Source organism: Pelophylax lessonae (assembly GCF_965119305.1).
Source record: "Pelophylax lessonae genome assembly, chromosome: 8".
Taxonomy (NCBI): Eukaryota; Metazoa; Chordata; class Amphibia; order Anura; family Ranidae; genus Pelophylax; species Pelophylax lessonae.
The window spans coordinates 236,980,948-237,002,580 of NC_138775.1; the positions used below are offsets into that span (position 1 = coordinate 236,980,948).

The following is a 21,633-nucleotide window of genomic DNA, read 5'->3' on the forward strand; positions in this document are numbered from 1 at the left end:
ACTTTCATCAAACATTCACTGGTGGTGAATCAATTGCTGTAATTTATAACACACAAAAACTGGACAATTCCCCCCAAAAACTGGACACCGCTGCGGGTCGTCCGCCATCGCCCTCCAGCACACGAGTCACCGACATATAAATACGCCCCATTGTTCCCAACTGAAAATAATGAATTGCAGAGAATAACCGATTAATGGTATTGATCTGTATTTGGATTGGATCTCCAGCACACATGCACCGATATTGAAGCGATCGCCAGGAAGTGATCTCTGTAGATCAGGGATGGAATGATCGATCACATCAATATATAGGATATAGATCTGCATTGCTGCTGCAGTTTTATTTATATTAGCAGATCATCTCAGAGCCCCCAACATTACCCTCCCCCCGCATGCACAGGGTGGTTACTATTGATCAATAAGCGATCCCCTCCCCCCCATGGGGGATCAGTCGGGGGTGATCGGGGGGTGTCTGCTCCCCAGGCACACACCATGCAGCTCTCTCTCTCTCTCTCCGCTGTACACAATGGCTGGCAGGCAGCACAATGGGTGACACACACCGTATACACAGTCCCCCTCCCATTGGCCGGCCGGGTGGGTGAGGGGCAGCGGAAGGTCCAGGCTCCGCCCCCTCCAGGACACGTTCTCATCACATACACACAGTGCATGCACAGGGCTGGGAGACATGGGCCGAGCACAGCGGGAGATGGGGCCGTGCAGGGACTGAGCCGAGCGTACCTAATAACCAACCCCACCGCCAACACCGCACCGAGCACAGCCCCGGCATCCGAAAACTCCTCCTCCCCGCCCGCCCGCCTGTCTGCGGCCCGAACTCGGCTTCTCACATCGATATGTTCGCCAAGGGGAAAGGATCGGCGGTGCCGTCCGACGGCCAGGCCCGGGAGAAGTAAGCGGGGCTGGGGGGGGAGGGAGGTCTGTCTTCATGGGGGGTGCTGCCGCTTTAAATGGCGTCCTCCCAGCAGGAGGAAGAGGTCCTGCTCCTTTAACTGGGCCACCTCCATTGTGATGTGTGCGGCCCCTTTAAATGGAGACCCCCTATTGTCATCTGTTCCCTCCAGGGTGGTTTGTGTGTGTGCTTCCCCTTTAACTGGTGTCCCCAGATAGTAATGTGTGCTTCCCCTTTAACTGGTGTCCCCAGATAGTAATGTGTGCTTCCCCTTTAACTGGTGTCCCCAGATAGTAATGTGTGCTTCCCCTTTAACTGGTTTCCCCTTATGGCTGTGTGTGCGCTTCCCCCTTTAACTGATGATCACCAATGGTGATGTGTGCTTTCCCTTTAACCTATGATCACCAATGTTTGTATGTATATCCCCTTTAACCAGTGGTCCCTCTTATAGTCATGTGCTCCCCCCTTTAACTGGCGGTGCCCCTATAGTGATGTGTGCTCCCCCCTTTAACTGGCGGTGCCCCTATAGTGATGTGTGCTCCCCCTTTAACTGGCGGTGCCCCTATAGTGATGTGCGCTCCCCCTTTAACTGGCGGTGCCCATAATAGTGATGTGCGCTCCCCCCTTTAACCAAGGGTCACCCTATAGTGATGTGTGCTTCCCCCCTTTAACTGGCGGTGCCCCTATAGTGATGTGTGCTTCCCCCCCTTTAACTGGCGGTGCCCCTATAGTGATGTGTGCTTCCCCCCCTTTAACTGGCGGTGCCCCTATAGTGATGTGTGCTTCCCCCCCCTTTAACTGGCGGTGCCCCTATAGTGATGTGTGCTCCCCCCTTTAACTGGCGGTGCCCATAATAGTGATGTGCGCTCCCCCCTTTAACTGGCGGTGCCCCTATAGTGATGTGTGCGCTCCCCCCTTTAACTGGCGGTGCCCCTATAGTGATGTGTGCGCTCCCCCCTTTAACTGGCGGTGCCCCTATAGTGATGTGTGCTTCCCCCCTTTAACTGGCGGTGCCCCTATAGTGATGTGTGCTTCCCCCCTTTAACTGGCGGTGCCCCTATAGTGATGTGTGCTTCCCCCCTTTAACTGGCGGTGCCCCTATAGTGATGTGTGCTTCCCCCCTTTAACTGGCGGTGCCCATAATAGTGATGTGCGCTCCCCCCTTTAACCAAGGGTCACCCTATAGTGATGTGCACTACCCCCCTTTAACCAGGGGTCACCCTATAGTGATGTGCACTACCCCCCTTTAACCAAGGGTCACCCTATAGTGATGTGCACTACCCCCCTTTAACCAGGGGTCACCCTATAGTGATGGGTGATTTCCCTTTTTAACCATGGGTTCTTCCATGGTGACGTGCATTGCCCCTTTAATCGGTGGTCCCCCAATGGTGATGTGTGTTGCCCCTCTCAATGCTCCGCCTGTATGAAGTGTTGTGATGACTGCTGTTCACTAATCATGACTCCCCTGTAGAGATGTGTGGAGCCCCTATAACCAGCTAGTATTATAGTAAGGCTGGCCAGACTTCTGACTCTCCATCCCTCCATAGTTCTGACTGCTCCCCCCCCCCCCATTCTCTATTGTGATGTGTGTTCCCTTTACATATCACTGCTGTACTGATCCCCGGACTCCCTCCATGTACCCCTATGGTAGTGCCATGTGTCTCTTTATGCATGAAGGCATAGGGTGACCATTGCTTCTCTGTAGCAGCCTGTGATGTCCCTATAACATCAACCCCCCCGTAGTTGTGTACTGCTCCTTTAACTGTTCATCCTTCCAATGATGTCTACAGTGCCTCTGTCCTTTCAGTCCTATAGTGATGTCTGCTTCCTCGTTAATTATTTAGCCCTGGAGAATGTTTGGGCCTTTAGCTGTTCCCGCTATAGTGGTCGTCATTTATTTTTCTTATGATTTCTGTTGTTTATAACTGTTTACCCCCACGTGGATGTTTCTGGTCTTCCTCTAGCTATGCTCTTATATGGTGGATTCTAGTTCCTCTTTATTCCCCCTCCCATAAACTCCTCTTTATTCCCCCTCCCATAAACTATTTCTCTAGTGGGCATTTTTGGTGCCCCTTTAGTCAACAAATGCTTTAGAGGTCTGTGCTGCCCCTTTAACCATATACAGCTTTTAGATGTTTTGCTCCTCTGTAACTCAAATTCATTCACCCCAATGTGGTCCCTGGTGCACCATGTCTGGTCATTGACTCTCCTCCTCCTTATTTCTGATATCTCTGAACTGTTCATCCCTATAGAGAGGTCTGGTGTTCCTTCTCAACCATTCACCCCAGTGATGTCACCTGTATGGTTATCAATGACCCCAGTGATGTCACCTGTATGGTTATCAATGACCCCAGTGATGTCACCTGTATGGTTATCAATGACCCCAGTGATGTCACCTGTATGGTTATCAATGACCCCAGTGATGTCACATGTATGGTTATCAATGACGTCTGTCATTCAAGAGACACTTGCAATGTCTGGTGATCCCCGCATGTGCTCATGTCTCTGCTATGCACAATAAAGGCTGATTCCTGAAATTCATGTCTAGTGTCAACTCCCACCATTAGCCATGACCAATCACCCCTGTCATGTCTGATGACCCCAGTTCTCTTTACCCATCTGGCGTTCCTCAAAATGGGACTCCTCTATTGATGTCCCCACCTGTTTATTCTTCAGCCTACCTACTCATTCACTGCACAACCTCACAATGATCTTTGATGAGCTGTTTACTCTTCCCTTTTGGCGTTCTGCTGTTGCACCATTGTGGTCGTTTGGCGTTCACCAGTATAAGGCTCCATGTACACAGGACGTTGGAAATGGCCGTTTAGGAGCAGTTGGGCGTTTTTTTTCAGAAGCCCCTGAACGCAGCTCCATGTTATCTTATCTGTCCATGTACTCCAGGTCGTTTACAGTCATTTGCAGGCAGTTGCGTTCAGGGACTTATTTAAGAACGCAATTATTTGCGTTCGAACGTGTTTCCCGGCGTTTCAAACGTGACCGAACGCGATGACCCGCGTTTAGCCTTCGCGTTTTTCCATTTTAAAGGGGAATCATTTTTTTGACCTCTAGGAACGGTTCTAATCGCAAACGCTCGCTAAACGCGGGTGCAAATGCGATCTAACGGACGTTTCAAACGTCCTAAAAATTCCAGCATTCAAAGGTACTTTTAACAACGTCCCGTGTACATGGAGCCTAATACTGCTACCTACTTAGGGCTCTTCTGCCTTGACCGTTTACTTCTCTTGAAATCCCTTGCTTAACCTGTGATTTATCTTCTGCTGACTACCTGTCAATTCATGTTGCTTCTCCATGAACCCTCCTCTAGTGTTAGATCTGACGTCTGTTCCTTTTACTTATGATAAGGACATTCCGTATGGTCGTGTGGCGTTTGACATGACGTGTTAAGCTCCATCTGTGCTGTGTGACGTATGGTGTTCTTCCTCCTACTCTCTCTCATTCGGAACTATACCCTCGTACAGCATTTACCACCTCCAGTTTTTATTCTGCATCTTCAAATCTTCGAGGTTCAGAACTGAAGAGAATAAAAAGTTTGGGTGTTTAGGAGACATTTGTATATTTACTGGCAAATTGTAGCTTGTGTTAGAGAAGCGTCATCAGGATTTGGTCCACTATGGGAAGTTTTTCTACTTGCCAGTTTAGTTTTGTAATTGGCCTCCAAGTATCCATTCATGCTCCAAGGTCTTGTATTTCTTGTTTTACGTAAGCACCATATATATGTGTCTTGTGAGTGTCTACCTTGATGGTTCTTGGTTTAAGAAGGAGAAAACCATGTTGTAGAATTTTTTTGGCACCTTTTACTTTTGACAGTATTTTTTGCCTCTTTTTAAAGTGGAATTTCACTCACTCAACATTGACTATTGTTTATTCATTATGTTGCTAGCATTAGTAAATAGGAAAATTATCCTATTTACCTTTTTTTAAATTTATTCAATTACTTCCTGGTTTTCATGCCAAGCCAAATGATGTCCTACATCTCAGTAGCCTTCAGGAAGGGAGGAGGGCCTTTTTCAGCTAAGCACACCCTCCTGTCTGCATGCCTGAGCCAAGGGTAGATGGATTCCAGGAAGTAAATGCTACATGAATCATCTGCCCCCTACTCAAGATGGCCACGGGTATTTTTCAAAGTGATTTCTGAACAAAATAAAGCATGGATTCTAGTTATGCACCGAAATTAAAATCTTGATTTTAGAAAAATTTAGGATTCACTCAGCTGAAACCGAAATTGACGTTAAAAAAAAAAAAAAAAAAAAGTGTGTGTGTATGTGTGTGTATATATATATATATATATATATATATATATATATATATATATATATATATATATATATATATATATATATATATATATATATATATATATATATATATATATAATATTTGACTTTTTAAAAAATATAATTTAATTTAAATTAATATGAATTTTATTGTTGGCCAATATCTGCACCTTTTTGAAGTGGTGTTAAAAATCCTGCTTGCTGAATTTTTTTGGCGCATATTTGGCAAACCACACCAAAAAAACTCCCCATTGAAATGCATTGAAAACGCAGCAGAAATGCATTCAAATGCAACAGTGTTGTGTTTTTGATGCATTTTTTGAGTCACATGACATATAAAAAATACACCATAAGCAAGGCAAAATCTTGACAAAAATCTCAAATGTTCTTGGCAGCTATTATCAGCACTTTTTGTTTTTTTATTTTTTTTTTGACACCACACTGAAAACCCTATTTTCAGCCGCCAAAATTTTGGTGCATCACTAATGGAGACATGGATGGATGAGTTTGCTTTGAGTATTAAAAATTAATTAAATAGTGTCTTTGATTTGTGGTGTACAGAATCGGATACAGTGTAGTTCCGCTTTTAACATTATTATTATTTTTTTTTTTTTTTTTTATGGATTCACTAAAGTGCCAAGCCTATTTGAGACCCTGTTAGGGCTCTTTCACACGGAGCGGACTGCATTGCGATCCGCTCCGGCACTTTTTTTTTTTTCCCACGGAGCGGATGACACTTGTGTCATCCGCTCCGTATGTCCGCATATCATCCCATTGGTTTGCGGATGATATGCGGACATTATGTAAGTCTATGGGGATTGCGGATGTCAGCGGATGACACCGCTGACATCCGATTTTGCTTCCTTTCCGTTTTTTGAACGGAGGAAAAATAGAATTCTGTTCCGTTACAAAAAACGGAACAGAACTGAAAGGAAGAAAATCGGATGTCAGCGTATGGTCATCCGCTGACATCTGCAATACAATTGACTTGCATTATGTCCGTAAATCATCCGCAAAAAAATAGGATGATTTGCGGCCATACGGAGCGCCCGTGTGAAAGAGCCCTTACGCTAAAACCTTTACTACCAAGCACATACTTGTAAAGATCAGGCTGAATACCTTTCTTTACACCCAAGCCTCTCATTGCTGCTCTTTTGCACATGACTGGTCTCCTGAGGTCCATTGGGCAACCAACACTTTCGGGAGTGTTGATCTCTACAGTACTCTTTGATTCCTCCAGCTGACCTCATCGCCATTACTGATGCGGAGGTCAGGAGGAGGAGCCAAGGGGGGAGCTGGGAATTTACAATGATTGACACTCCTGGGGAAATGTCTGTTTCCTACCAGAGTTTGGGGGATCTGTTTTCTGCAGCTTGGGCAGTGTAGGCGGCAGGAGAGGTAGGCATGCAGTTCTTCTATACAGGTATGCGTAATTTGTCAGACCCACCCATTAAGAACAATGTCCTCTTTAAATTGGAACTACACTGCGTCTGAGCACCATAAACCAAAAATGCGGTTTTAATTCATTTTTAATATACAAAGCAAACACCTCCATCCTTTATTAGGCTGAAAAATCACTTTAAAAAAAAAACCCTAGCATTTCTGACTTTGGTCATCTTGATCAAGGGCAAATGATTCATGTAGCAATTACTTCCTGGAATCCATCTGCCCTTAGCTCAGGGATGCATGCAGGAGCTGAGAAAACCCCTCCTGAAGCCTTCTGGGATATATGACATTGTTTACCTAGACATGGAAACCAGGAAGTAAATGAAGAAATGTAAAAAAAAAAAAAGGTTTAAAACGAGTAAATATGATCCACTTTCCCTATCTATTTACTATTGCTACCAGCATAAGGATTAAAAACGATCAATGTTTTGATTGTGAAGTTCCGCTTTAATATTCCCACCACTATGTCCATATATCATGTCACAACAAGAGCCACTACACTAATCTGCATGTGAAAACCTAAAGGAATTTAAATGTTCTGCAGTTCTCAGGATTGATAACTTCATACAGATTTGCAAAAAGATGGAAATAGAAGGTAGCAAAATATTTCTCCCTCCATGTGCAGGTGACAGGTCTGCTTTAACTGGTGCCACATAGTGGGCTGACCAGTGTAGACATTCGATTGCTTTTGACATGCAACATTTCAGTGATGTCACTTAGACCTTGCGGTTTGATTGGCTGCTCTCCCTGGTAACATGGCTGCCACCATTCTGTCTGAGATGGGCAGATATTCCGCTTCTCTGTCTAGTTTTTACATCCTGTCTCTTTGGTTTGGTTTTCCTGCTTCCCCCTCTTGTCTGCTTCATAGTAGCACAAGCTTCCCTTCCCCCGGTTTCCTTTCTACATTCTGCCGCTCACTAAATCGCATTCCTACTCACATTATTTACATATATATTTAGGGAGTCATTCACGCATTAAGGTACGCATAACGTGCCTGCTGGTGTGCATGCATGCTGTTGTAAAACTCATCACATTGCAGTGATTCTTTGTTTTATTTTGTTTAAATTTGAACTTGACATCTCCGTAACGCTGTCCGCAGCAGTGAGTTGAGATCCAGTATAATGCATCGGAGCGCTGTGCACAAAAATGCAACACGTCCCACTCTTTTCAGTACATCTTTCAGCAAACTTTTTACACCTTTAAAAAAAAAAAAAAAAAAAAAAAAAGTTTATACCTGCTTTTGTGTCCCTGAACCCACTCTTCTGGGGGTCCTCCAGTGCTCTCGGCTCCTCCTTCTTTGTCTGCCCATATACAGTATCTCACAAAAGTGAGTACACCCCTCACATTTTTGTAATTGTTTTATTCTATCTTTTCATGTGACCACACTGAAGAAATGACACTTTGCTACAATGTAAAGTAGTGAGTGTAAAGCTTGTATAACAGTGTCCCCTCAAAATAACACCGCACACAGCCATTAATGTTAACCGCTGGCAACAAAAGTGAGTACACCCCTAAGTGAAAATGTCCAAACTGGGCCCAAAGTGTCAACGTTTTGTGTGGCCACCATTATTTTCTAGCAATGCCTTAACCCTCCGGTTTAAGCTAAAAATACATAAGAGGTTCTTTACTGTCAGAGCGATAAGGATGTGAAATTCTCTTTCACAAGCAGTTGTATCAGCAGGGAGTATTGATAGTTTCAAAAAACTATTAGGGCTCTTTCACACGGCCGCTCCGTGTGAAAGCTCCGCTGCGGCACTTTTTTTTTTTTTTCACGGAGCGGATGACACTTGTGTCATCCGCTCCGTATGCCCGCACATCATCCCATCCGTTTGCGGATGATATGCGGACATAATGTAAGTCTATGGGCATTGCGGATGACACAGCTGACATCCGATTTTCCGTCCTTTCCGTTTTTTGAACGGAGGAAAAATAGGGTTCTATTCCGTTCCAAAAAACGGAACTGAAAGGAAGAAAATCGGATGTCAGCGGATGGTATTCCGCTGACATCCGCAATGCCATAGACTTACATTATGTCCGCAAATCATCCGCAAAAAAATAGGATGATTTGCGGACAAGCGGAGCGGCCGTGTGAAAGAGCCCTTAGATGGGCACCTTAGAGACCACAACATACAGGGGTATGCAATGTACGGTTAACAGCAAACACACACACACACATCATAGGTTGAACTGGATGGACTGATGTTTTTTTCAACCTCACAAACTATGTAACTATGTAACTCTTCGGCATGGAGTTCACCAGAGCTTCACACTGCCACTGGAGTCCTCTTCCACTCCTCCATGACGTCATCACGGAACTGGTGGATGTTAGAGACCTTGCGCTCCTTCACCTTCTGTTTGAGAATGCCTCACAGATGCTCAATAGGGTTTAGGTCTGGAGACATGCTTGGTCAGCCCATCACCTTTACCTTCTTTAGCAAGGCAGTGGTCATCTTGGAGGTGGGTTTGGGGGTCGGTAATCCTGTTGGAATACTGCCCTGCGGCCCAGTCTCTGAAGGGAGGGGATCATGCTCTGCTTCAGTATGTCACAGTACATGTTGGCATTCATGGTTCCTTCAATGAACTGTGGCTCCCCAGTGACAGCAGCACTCATGCAGCCACAGACCATGACACTCCCTCCACCATGCTTGACTGTAGGGAAGACACACTTGTCTTTGTACTCCTCACCTGGTTGCCTCCACACACGCTTGACACCATCTGAACTAAATACGTTTATTTTGGTCTCATCAGACCACAGAACATGGTTCCAGTAATCCATGTCCTTAGTCTGCTGGTTTTCAATAAACTGTTTGCAGGCTTTCTTGTGCATCATCTTTTAGAAGAGGCTTCCTTCTGGATATGACGCTTAGCATGTGCAATCAACTTCCTTTGTCAACTATGGTGAGGCCTGTTCTGAGTGGAACCTGTCCTGGTAAACCGCTGTATGGTCTTGGCCACAGTGCTGCAACTCAGTTTCAGGGTCTTGGCAATCTTCTTAATCTTAACACTAGTAAATCGCATGACATCAGGGAGGGAAAATGGCTAATTGGGCCCAATTTGGACATTTTGACTTAGGGGTGTACTCATTTTTGTTGCTAGCGGTTTAGACTGTTGTTTTGAGGCGACAGCAAATATACACTGTTATATAAGCTGTACACTCACTACTTTACATTGTAGTAAAGTGTCATTTCTTCAGTGTTGTGACATGAAATGATATAAAAAATAGTTACAAAAAATGTGAGGGGTGTACTCACTTTTGTTTGATACTGTAGCAACCAGCTTTCTATGGAGTCAGATGTGCAGGCTCGATCCTGAGCCAGGCTGTGTGGCTCAGCTCCACCTCACTCTCCCTCCTCACTGGATTTTGTTGACCGCAACAGGAGCCGATGGCTCCCAATGCTTCTGTCCTGAGAGACCAGGAAGAAAGAACAGTGATGCTGCAAATATGCACAGCACTGGATCGATACAGGACTCGGGTATGTACACTGTTACCCAAAGTATTGAGACGTCTGCCTTTACACATACATGAACTTTAATAGCATCCCAGTCTTAGTCTGTAGGGTTCAATATTGAGTTGGCCCCCCTTTGCAGCTATAACAGCTTCAGCTCTTCTGGGAAGGCTGTCCACAAGGTTTAGGAGTGTGTCTATGGGAATGTTTGACCATTCTTCCTGAAGCACATTTGTAATGTCAGGCACTGATGTTGGAGAGAAGGCTTAGCTTGTAGTCTCCGCTCCAATTCATCCAAAAGGTGTTTTCGGTTGAGGTCAGGACTCTGTGCAGGCCAGTCAAGTCCCTCAACCCCAAACTCGCTCATCCATGTTTTTATGGACCTTGCTTTGTGCACTGGTCCAAATCATTTAGTGGAGGGGGGATTATGGTGTGGGGTTGTTTTTCAGGGGCCGCTTAGTTGCAGTGAAGGGAACTACTAAGGCGTCAGCATACCAAAACATTTTGGACAATTTCATGCTCCCATTTTTGTGGGAACAGTTTGGGGATGGCCCCTTCCTGTTCCAACATGACTGAGCACCAATGCACAAAGCACGGTCCATAAAGACATGGATGAGCGAGTTTGGGGTGGAGGAACTTGACTGGCCTGCATAGAGTCCTGACCTCATCCCAATAGAACACCTTTGGGATGAATTAGAGTGGAGACTGCAAGCCAGGCCTTCTCTCCAACATCAGTGCCTGACCTCACAAATGTGATTAGTGTAAAATGGTCAAACATTCCCGTGGACAGCCTTTCCAGAAGAGTTGGAGCTGTTATAGCTGCAAAGGGTGGGCCAACTCCATATTGAACCCTACGGACTAAGACTGGGATTCCATTAAAGTTTGTGTAAAGGCAGGCGTCCCAATACTATAGGTAATATAGTGTATTTAGGGGCTGTGTGGAGCAAATAGATAATTTAGTGTTTTTTCTGTGTTAACCTTTTAATGCAGGTTATGCATTAAGGTTAAAAAAAAAAAAAAAAATGACTTAAGAACCACATTAAGGATTTGTATTTCTCCCTATCCAGTCCTGAGATGTGCATAGCTCTTCTAGACAAGAGTATAGCAGGGAACAACCCAGGCTCCTCCCCTGCTAAACTTCAGTAATACTTGCATATGTCAAACCAAAAACTTTAATTTTTCTGGTTTTGAATAGAATAAGAAAAAATTTAGAACTCCTGTTGAGTTTTTACTGCTATCCAGGTCTCCGTTGGTGTTCCCCCTCACTTCCTGTCCCGCTGACAACAGTTTTCTTAGACAGGAAGTGAAAGCCTTTACCTGGGACAGACCGCAGTAAAACAATCAAGTGCTAGGCTTCTTTTTTTTTTTTTTTTTTTTTTTTTTTTTTTTTTTTTTTTTTACTCTACTAAAGAAAGCATTTTAATTTTTTTGTCTTGTTGGCGAATTCCCCTCACTTCCTGTCTGGTAAAATGTCAGCAAAGAAGGAAGTGAGGACAAATCTCTGGTAAAATGTCAGCAAATCAGTAAAAAAAGACAGGAATTCTAACCATGCTGCACTCTATCCAAAGCATAAAAAACATATACGCCGTAGTCCTTCTTTGTGACCATGTTTCTTGTTGCCTCATTCTCATGGACGATTACCAGCTCCAGTGTGCTGAGGCCTAAAATCCCTGATGCTTTCTGGTGCTTATAGAGCCGCAACTGCTGTGTAAACACACAGTACAATTAATGGCTGTACACGGCCTTGCTGAGGTAAACGCCAATGGCTCCTGCATTGGAGTTTACCTGCACATGTGCGTATGGCGCTTCTCCCTGGATGCCCCGCTTTCTCATTTGGAGAGGGGTGTGGGTATTTGGGTGTTTCCCAGAGCGCGGCTTTATACACCCATTCGCTTGTATTGGTGGCTATAAGCTGCATGTGCTGGTTCCTTCACCTCAGCGCTAGGATTGCCAACTGATCCCTTTAATCAAGGACACACATAAATTACACAGGTTCTGTGGCTGATTAAGGTGCTAATTAAACTCACTTGGTGCCTTATGTGCATTATATCAGCCTCAGAACCTGTGTTATTAATATGTGTCATGGATTAAAGGGATGAGGTGGCAACCCTACTCGGCGCACAGGAATTGTTAGGCCTCATGCACACAAACGCTTAAGCGTTTAACATGAAAACATGGTCAAATTTCATAATTTCTCCCCCCTTACCTGAAACATGGTGTTCCTTGGAACATCCTGCTGCTTTTTTGAATGTATCATGGCTCTGCCTGCACAGCCACGTCATCCATTCACTGATCTATTTACAGGGATCTGTGAATGGGAGGACTACAAGTACCACCTGGCACCGCTGCAGACGCCCTCAGATCACACTGGCACAAGTACGGTGATGTTGCTACACTTCTACTTCAGTTTACTTCCTGCATCCCCATAACAGAAGGTCCATAGTGCCATACAGACATGGGGCCAGGATGTAAACAATGGCCCCCGCAGTGCACTGATTGAAGTTGTTCAGGCTTCAATGCAGAAATGAAATTGATTACATTTTTGCAAAAGGTGGACTAGTCATTTTGAGGTGATTTTTGAACTTATTTTTTTTGTCAAAAGGGAAGAAAAGCACCTAATAATAGTAGAAATTGTTCTCAAAAGCGGACTTGCAGTTTTTCCTTCCAGTTTGCTCCACCCCCCCCCCCCCCAGCGTTATCATAGATGCATATTCATGGGACTGGACTGACCGTAGGCCCAGAGAGAACAATGCTTTGCTCTGCAGAACTGGAACAGCTTGTACACCAATGTACTGCTTGGAATGATGCATACATTTTAGTGTCATGACTTCTAGCCATGGGACAGTCAGATTAATCTTTCCATACACGTCGGTATCTATAAATTTGCATTGATTGTGAACATTAAAGAGGAACTGCACTGCATCTGGGCACCACTAACCAAAAACGTTATTTCATTCATTTTTAGTATTTAAAACAAACTCCCCCATCCATCCATGTCTCCATGCTTTATTTTTTTGCTGAGAAATTATTTTGAAAAAACACCCCCTGGCATTTCTGGCCGTGACCATCTTGGGTAAGGGCAGATGATTCATGTATCAGTTACTTCCTGGAATCCGTCTCAGGCATTGGCTGAGCTGAGAACCCTCCCTCCTCCTCCTCAAGACTCCTGGGATGTAGGACATTTGCCGAGGCATGGAAACCAGGAAGTAACTGAAGAAATGCAAAGAAAAAAAAAGTGTAAAACTAGTAAATATGATCTACTTTCCTATCTATTTACTAATGCTAGCAGCATGAGGATTAGAAATAGTCCATGTTGATTGAGAGAGTGGAGTTCCACTTTAAGCACTCCTTTTTGGTTATATATCATTGCATGACGGGTCTGTAAGGTAGATGGTGTACTCCATTCTTCAGTTATGGTATTTTTCAAAGCTTCATACTTAGAGACCCTGTCGCCAACGTAAATAATTTTCAGGGAAAAACACAAATGTCAGTGCTGTAAATGCTTGCTTGCAGCCTTTTTCCATTTCCATAAAGTATTTTATTCACTTGCAATGTGACTTTGACTTCTTCAGGAAAAGTCAGTTCCCTAGCACAGCCCTCTCTCTCTTCTTACACATCATAGCCCTCTCCCCATTTTGGGAGTGTCTGTGCTGGTCCAGCTCCTCCTCCCCTCCCTACAGGACCTTTTTATGTAGCAGCCAGAGAAGTAAAGGTGGAATATTTCACTTGAGGGAGGCATAGATCTGAGTTTGCTGGGGCTGCCGACATCCCTTCCCGGTAGCAGTCTAATAAGACTGGCCATACACTATACAATTTCCTTTAGATTTATCTTCAACTATGTAGTGCAAGGGTCTGCCTGATTGCATACAAATTGAAAGTGTTTAGGTTTATATTATATGGTTTTGGTAAATCTAAAGGGAAGTTGAACAAGAAGCCTTAGGGCTTTTGGATATCTACACAAGGGAGGCTTTTACAGGTAAATGCTGTGCATAAAATGCACATATCTTATGGGAACATTATTGAAATGAATGGTCTTGTGACTAGGTCAGGTCAAAAAAAAAAAAAACTTGCCTGTCTCAAGAATCCAGCGCCATCCTCATCCAGGCTGGTTCTCCAGTCTTCGGGTCCCCATGACCAGACTGTTTTCTAAGGGAAGGCAGCTGTGACTACTTGCGGTCCTAATTTGACATGCATGTGGTTGCAGGTCAGACAGTGTGTATTTGGAGCCACTTACCCACGCCTGTATACCTGTCAAATTATGGCCGCGGCAGTGTTCTTATAACTGCTGCACCCCCTGTAGAGTAAGGGGTGACTCCAGACGCATGAACAGATCACTCATTCACACAGCCACAGTACCTGCGTAAATGAGCCATTATGGCTTGTTCACATGTGGGGTGGTTGCGGGGGGTTGAAAAAACTTCCGGCCCCGTATGGGAGGGCCAGCTGCAATGTCTTATCAGGGACCCTGGGGAGCTGTGACTGTAAGGTATGCTTGCTCTCTTTTGTCCTTTTGTTGGGATCACTATGGTGAAATTCCATCTCTCCTTACAGTTTCTGACCCATTGCTTGGAGTGTTTGTCCCCCATTGAATAGGCCATCTTCTGCAGTTCAAAAAATGTCAAACGGTACTGGGAACAGAAGCACCCCACTACCAGCAAAATGGTGGGGAATGCTGAGAACATTCCACAGAACTTGTAGAAAAGGCTAGTTTTAAACTTGTAAAACAAAGAAAAGCGGGTGTACCAGCCCTGCGCATTACCCAAGTGGTATCTTGTAATATAGTAAAGTACACTCCCAAATAACTCAGTAGTAAAAGCACATCAGTCCACAGTCTACACAAAGAAATCTGGTCCCTGATTAGTCCCAGCAAGCCAGAGGACCTTTCAGATGGTTGACGCGTTTCGAGGGGAGATCCCCCCTCTTCGTTAGACTTAAAACACTTTTTTACTGCCCCCATTAAGCCGCAAAGGCAGGGGGTGTACACGTGCTGTGATGCTTTGTTTTAATCATGGCAAGAAGTTAGCTCTCTGCATTTGGCAGGCATTTCCGTTTCAAGTGAAGGAGGCCACACTGCAACCTCCCCACAACTGCATGCAAAGCATGTAATTGTGGCTTGGTTGTGTGGCATTAATGGGGTGAATACAGACAGTGAGGAGGCAAAATGTTGCTGCCTCTGAAAAGCCATCCGACAGCAGGGCACTTTTTAGAGGTGTCAGTGACAGCCGCATCTATAAAGTTTGGGTCCATTCACTCTAAGAGGTTCCGCTGCTGCGCTTTTGCCAAGAAGGCCTGCATATGCATTTTAGGTGGTTTGACCTCATTGGTCATTCATTGGATGAAATTAAGTTCTTCAAAATATAACCTTTCTGAAACTTTTGTTATACTTTTTTTTGTGTTGTATTACACAGACTGCCCTTGGAGGGTCAGGAAGGATATATATTCTTGGTACAGGCTTCAGATTACATTTTTGGTGAGCCTAATCAACACTTGGGTGGTGGTAGGAATGGTGAGACTAATTCTGATGGCTTCGGCCGCTATGGACCTGGGACTTCATTTACTGAGGTTCTACTACCAGATTGGAGATAAAAGAAACTAGTGCTTCATTAAGTCAGTTGGAGGTGTGCAGCAGTCCTGAAATGAGCAAAAAGATGAATTTTCTGCTTCCTCTCTGTCCAGTAAGCAGGCTGGAGGGGTCTTCCTGACCCAGCTTTGCTGCAGTTACGCAGTAGCAGTTGAGATCTGGCTGTGCTTTCTCTGCTGGGCTGCATTAAACTAGCTAAAACCGCTTATAGAGTAAAAATATTCCTGGATATGCTTTTTAGTACTTTATTTTTGTTCTTGTAAATATCCTTTTATAGAAAAGAACTGAAAAAAAAAACTTATGGTTAGTGGTCCCCCCCCCCCCTCAAACTAATAAGTTGAAAAAGTATAAAACAAAATTACTGTAAAAGTTAAGGTTGGCTAGACCAATTTTGGGTGAGCTAAAAATTTAAAGGGTTACCAAACTTTATATTTTATCAGGAACCCTGTTTTCTGGCCTACCCTTCTCAAATACAGTAGTCCAGACCTTTTTGCTTATAAAGTTTGGAGACCCCTGGTCTACATCAAAGGACCAGTTGGTTTACTGTCCTTTAGACTTTAGGAGAGCCCGACTGTGACCATTGGAAGTATTAAAGGTCCCGACGTCAGTGGGGAAAAAACAATGCCCCATCTTTGGTGTCCTTTGAGAAATTGTGCCCTATTGCTGGTGTGATTAGGAGAAATTGAGCCCCATTATTGGTGTTATTGGGAGGAATTGTGCCCCATTGTTGGTGTCAGTGGGAGGATTTCTTCTCCTTCATTGTTTTTAGTGCAGGGATTTGTGCTCAATTATTTGTATCAGTGGATGAATTATGGCACTTTTCCACTGCAAGTACCGGCTCGGCTCTACTCGGTCCTGCTTGGCCCGGTTTGCTTTTCCACTGCTGGTGCCGCATGGTACGGTGTTGGAACGCTACGGTATGGTTTGCTTTTCCACTAAAGTAGTACTAAAGTTAAGTAGGTGGGATAACAACGATTCTCTGACCAATCAGTGGCTAGTAGTGACTGCATGCAAAGGATTGTGGGGTATGGTACCTCTTGGAACCACAATCGAGGTGGTACTGTTTTTGAGAGCCGTACCGTTCGGTTCCATGCAGTGGAAAAGCGCTGCCGTACCGAACCGTTCCTACACCGTACCATGTGATACCAGCCGTGGAAAAGCACAAAAGCGAGCCGAACCATTCGGTTCCATGCAGTGGAAAAGCGCCATTAGTGCCCCAAGGGCCGGATAAAAGCTACATAGTTACATAGTTAGTGAGGTTGAAAAAAGACACAAGTCCATCCAGTTCAACCCATGATGCGTGTGTGTGTTTGCTTTTAACCGTACATTGTGTACCCCTGTATGTTGTGGTCTTTAAGGTGTACATCTAATAGTTTTTTGAAACTATCTATGCTCCCCGCTGATACGACTGCTTGTGGAAGAGAATTCCACATCCTTACCGCTCTTACAGTGAAGAACCCCTTACGCACTTTAAGGTTAAACCGCCTTTCCTCAAGTTTTAGTGAGTGGCCACGTGTCTTATTGTATTCCCTTTCTCTGAATAGTTTGTTCCTTATGCTAGGGTCGCCAGTACAGTATTTGTACATTGATATCATATCCCCCCTCAATCGTCTCTTCTCCAGAGAGAATAGGTTCAGTGCTTGTAGTCTTTCCTCATAGCCGATGTCCTCCATTCCCCTAATTATTTTTGTTGCCCTCCTCTGGACTTTCTCCAGTTCCAGCACATCCTTCCTGTGGACCGGTGCCCAGAACTGGACAGCATACTCCAGATGTGGCCGGACCAGAGTCTTGTAGAGCGGGAGAATAATCTCTTTATTTCTGGAGTGAATCCCCTTTTTTATACATCCCAGTATTCTGTTGGCTTTGCTTGCGGCGGCTTGGCATTGCATGCCACTGCCAAGCCTGTTGTCTACCAGTACCCCCAAGTCCTTTTCCATCCTAGACTCACCCAGAGGTTCACCCCCTAGTGAATAGCTTGCTTTCTGGTTTCTGGCACCCAAGTGCATTACTTTACATTTTTCTACATTAAACCTCATCTGCCATGTGGTTGCCCACCCCGTTATTTTGTTCAGGTCTGCTTGCAAGATTTCCACATCCTGCATAGAAGATATTGGCATGCCTAATTTAGTATCATCTGCAAATACTGAGATTGTACTAGATATCCCCTCCTCTAGATCATTTATGAATAAATTAAACAGGATTGGTCCCAGGACAGAACCCTGGGGGACCCCACTTTCCACACCCGCCCAATCCGAGTACTCCCCATTAATCACCACCCTCTGTACTCTCCCCTGGAGCCAGGTCTCTATCCAGGTACTCACCTTATGATCCATACCTACCTTCCTTAGTTTGTACAGTAAGCGTTTGTGAGGTGTCAAACGGCCTTTGCAAAGTCCAGATACACCACATCCACAGGCTTACCTTTATCTAGGTGGCAGCTCACTTCATCGTAGAAGGTTAACAGATTGGTTTGGCACGAACGATTTTTCATGAATCCATGCTGATTTCTACTTATAATACCATTTTCATTACTAAAGTCTTGTATGTGGTCCCTTATCATCCCCTCCAAAATTTTGCAGACTACAGATGTTAGGCTGACCGGCCTATAGTTACCCGGGATATATCTCGGCCCCTTTTTAAATATTGGTACCACGTTGGCTTTTTTCCAATCAGCTGGCACCATACCCGTCTGTAAACTATCCTTAAAGATCAAGAATAATGGTCTGGCAATCACCTGGCTGAGCTCATTAAGAACCCTCGGGTGCAAGCCATCCGGTCCCGGGGATTTATTTATGTTAAGTTTCTCTAGTTTAGCTCTAAGTCTATCCTCTGTTAGCCATGGCGGCACTTCCTGAGGTGTATTATTTAGTTCGGCCTTGCAAGCGGGTTTCGTGTAGCCCCCCGATTCCTTTGTGAAGACTGAAGAAAAGAAATTATTTAACACTTCCGCCTTTTCTCTGTCCTCTGTGGCCATTTTTCCTTTATCATCTTTTATGGGGCCAATGTGCTCTGGCCTGGCTTTCTTACTGTTTATATACTTAAAGAACTTCTTGGGGTTCTTTTTACTCTCCTCCGCTATATGTCTCTCGTGTTCTATTTTAGCCGCCCTGATTTCGTCTTTACATTTCTTATTACACTCTTTGTAGTGCTTAAAGCAAGCAAGGGCCTGCAGTTTGGAGACCATTGATGTAGACTAATGGAGGTTCTTTCAGCCAGACCTGCAGTGGACATGAGCAGTTTATATTCTTAAGCTTGTATAATATAAATTCTTAAGCTAATTCATAAATACATATGTTGCCTGACCATGGAGAATTGTTCTCTTGGTTGTGTGCGCTAAGCTGGGAGAGGTCTTCATTCTCTATGGCTAGGTCTGGCTCATAAGGACATAACCCTTCATACCTGAGCAAACCTAGCATTGAAAACCTTTTTAATAGACTTCTTATGAGGTCAGTCCTACTATCTAAAAATGGGGCAGAATATGCGATCTTACATAATGATGGATTTCTTTAAGAAAAGAGGAACATAATAAACCTCAAAAAAAGCTTAATATTACTAGGTACCACTTTTTTGAACCAGTTGTATTAATATTTGCATAATTTTATCTATCTGCTTTAAACTTACATTTCTTTTCATTTTTTTGTTTTGCAGGCTTGCCCTTTATGTATATGAATACTTGCTACATGTTGGCGCCCAGAAATCTGCACAGACGTTCCTGTCTGAGGTGAGACCTGGACTTTGAGCTTTTTATTTGTTTTAAATTGCATCCTTGTCAGTTAGCAGTCACGGGTGGAAGTGGTCACTCAGGAGGTCCTCTTGCTCTACTTTTTTCCTACTTTTTCGCTGTGACCTTTTTTGAAGGATATCAGTTCTTTACCTCCAAGCAGAATATTCAGAAGGATGCATTATTTATTTTTAGATAAACCACTTTGAGAAATGAAGTTTATTCCCAAAGCCCTGTATGAAAAATGACTAACATTTGGGATAGATTTTAGAGTAGCAATCTATATATACTAATGGCACTTTTCCACTGCAAGTACCGGCTCGGCTCTACTCGGCCCTGCTTGGCCTGGTTTGCTTTTCCACTGCTGGTACCGCATGGTACGGTGTTGGAACGGTTCGGTACGGTACGGTATGGTTTGCTTTTCCACTAAAGTAGTACTAAAGGTAAGTGGGTGGGATAACAACGGGGTGGGTGGGATTCTCTGACCAATCAGTGGCTAGTAGTGACTGCATGCAAAGGATTGTGGGATATGGTACCGGGTATGGTATCTCTTGGAACCACAATCGAGGTGGTACTGTTTTTCAGAGCCGTACCGTTCGGTTCCATGCAGTGGAAAAGCGCCGCCGTACTGTACCGAACCGTTCCTACACCATACAATGCGGTAGCAGCAGTGGAAAAGCACAAAAGCGAGCCGAACCGTTCGGTTCCATGCAGTGGAAAAGCGCCATAAATTGGGTGTATTGAGTTTAATCATTGCCCATAAAAATATAAAGTACTAAAAATCAAACATTTTATTGTATAATATGTATAATTAATTTTTAAGACCTGAGTTCTTTGGTTTTAAGGGTGAGTGTTTTTTAGTCCAGGGTTCCTCCAGAGGTTGCTAGGGGTTCCTTGAGCAATGACCAATTTCTGCCTCTCGGACTATTGACCTTTTTAGCTGTCTGTAAGGCGGCAATTCTTCCCACTAGTGTATCATGAGTTGTAGATAGTAATTTTTAGCTACGGTTCCCTGAGACTGGAAAGTTATTTTGAGGGTGCCTCTGTGTTCAGGAGGTTGAGAAAGGCAGTTTTAAATGCAGTAGACCCGATACACAGTATTTTTAGGATAATTGGATCAACCGTAATTAAGTTTCAGTTTTCTTCCCTTTTTTTGCATCCTCTATAGTTGTCTTGACAAGCTCCATTGTAAAAAATGTTTTCTCATTTGTGTTAACAGATAAGGTGGGAGAAGAATATCACATTGGGGGAACCTCCAGGCTTTTTACACTCTTGGTGGTGGTGAGTTAAACTTTCATCTGTCAAATATGGTTTTCTATGTACAGAAATTCCAAATTCAGTTAATTTACATGTGTCCTTCTAAAATCTATTCAGTAATTTCTGAAACCTTAAAAGCCCTAAAGGAGGGTCACATGTAACATTAAAAGTTGGAGGTTGCAGTGAATTGTTTTTTAAAAGAAAGTATGAGAGATGACTAAAGGCAGATCCTAACAAGCCAAGTGGTGCATTCAAGTGGAATGTTGTAGACCACCCTTAACTACACTCTGCACTCTTATCTACTATTATCCCTGCTTGAGAGTTGCTTCTTAGGAACAGATCCTCTATGTAAACAGCTCCCACACAGCTTTGGTTATACTATTGAAGGCCCCTTGAACCTCCTTAGGGGAAAGGAAGCCTTGACTCCTGGAGGAATGGCATCACTGTGGGCGTGAACCTAAAAGGGAAGTTAAGTAGCTCCCTTATGCCTCGTACACACGCATCGATTATTGGCCGTGAATTTTCGGCCAACGTCCGGCTTGTTAGTATGATGCTTCCAACAACTGACTCCGACTTTTCGGCCGAAAAAATCTGGTGTGCAGGCTATAAAATCTTTGTTGGCCGTCAACATAACGGCCGATTTTCCATCAGTCAGTACAGATTTCGGCAGACAAAAATCTGATGAGCAAGACTGAGCATGCTCAGAGAAGAAAAAACACACGGAAAGTAAACCAGCGCATGACATCACTTCTGAAGTAGATTTTTGTTGGCCGAGAAAATTTGTGTGCAGTCTAGGCACATTCCAACCAACAAAACACCACTCTGGACTAAAGTCGGACGATCGGTCGGCCAATAATCGTTGCGTGTGTACAAGGCATTAGGATTGGCTACCAAGATCTCAAATGACTGGGTGGAGCCTGAACTCTAAGACAATGCTATCCTGGGGCTGCCCAACTGCTCTGAGGAGCATCGGCTGTCAC

The 21,633-nt window shown here is 44.2% G+C and overlaps 1 protein-coding gene across 4 annotated transcripts in view; it reads left to right on the forward strand.

Moving 5' to 3' along the window:
- The first annotated feature begins 500 nt into the window (after window positions 1-500).
- SSBP3 (single stranded DNA binding protein 3) overlaps window positions 501-21,633 on the forward strand; it is a 116,239-nt gene continuing 95,106 nt past the window's right edge. The window contains exons 1-3 of one of the 4 annotated variants that reach the window (XM_082266204.1): window positions 501-907; window positions 19,324-19,396; window positions 20,616-20,677. In XM_082266204.1, the coding sequence (XP_082122330.1) occupies window positions 852-907; window positions 19,324-19,396; window positions 20,616-20,677 (191 nt within the window). In that variant the 5' untranslated portion in view covers window positions 501-851. The remainder of the gene's footprint in view (window positions 908-19,323; window positions 19,397-20,615; window positions 20,678-21,633) is intronic. The other 3 variants (XM_082266202.1, XM_082266203.1, XM_082266201.1) reach the window with 3 other exon arrangements.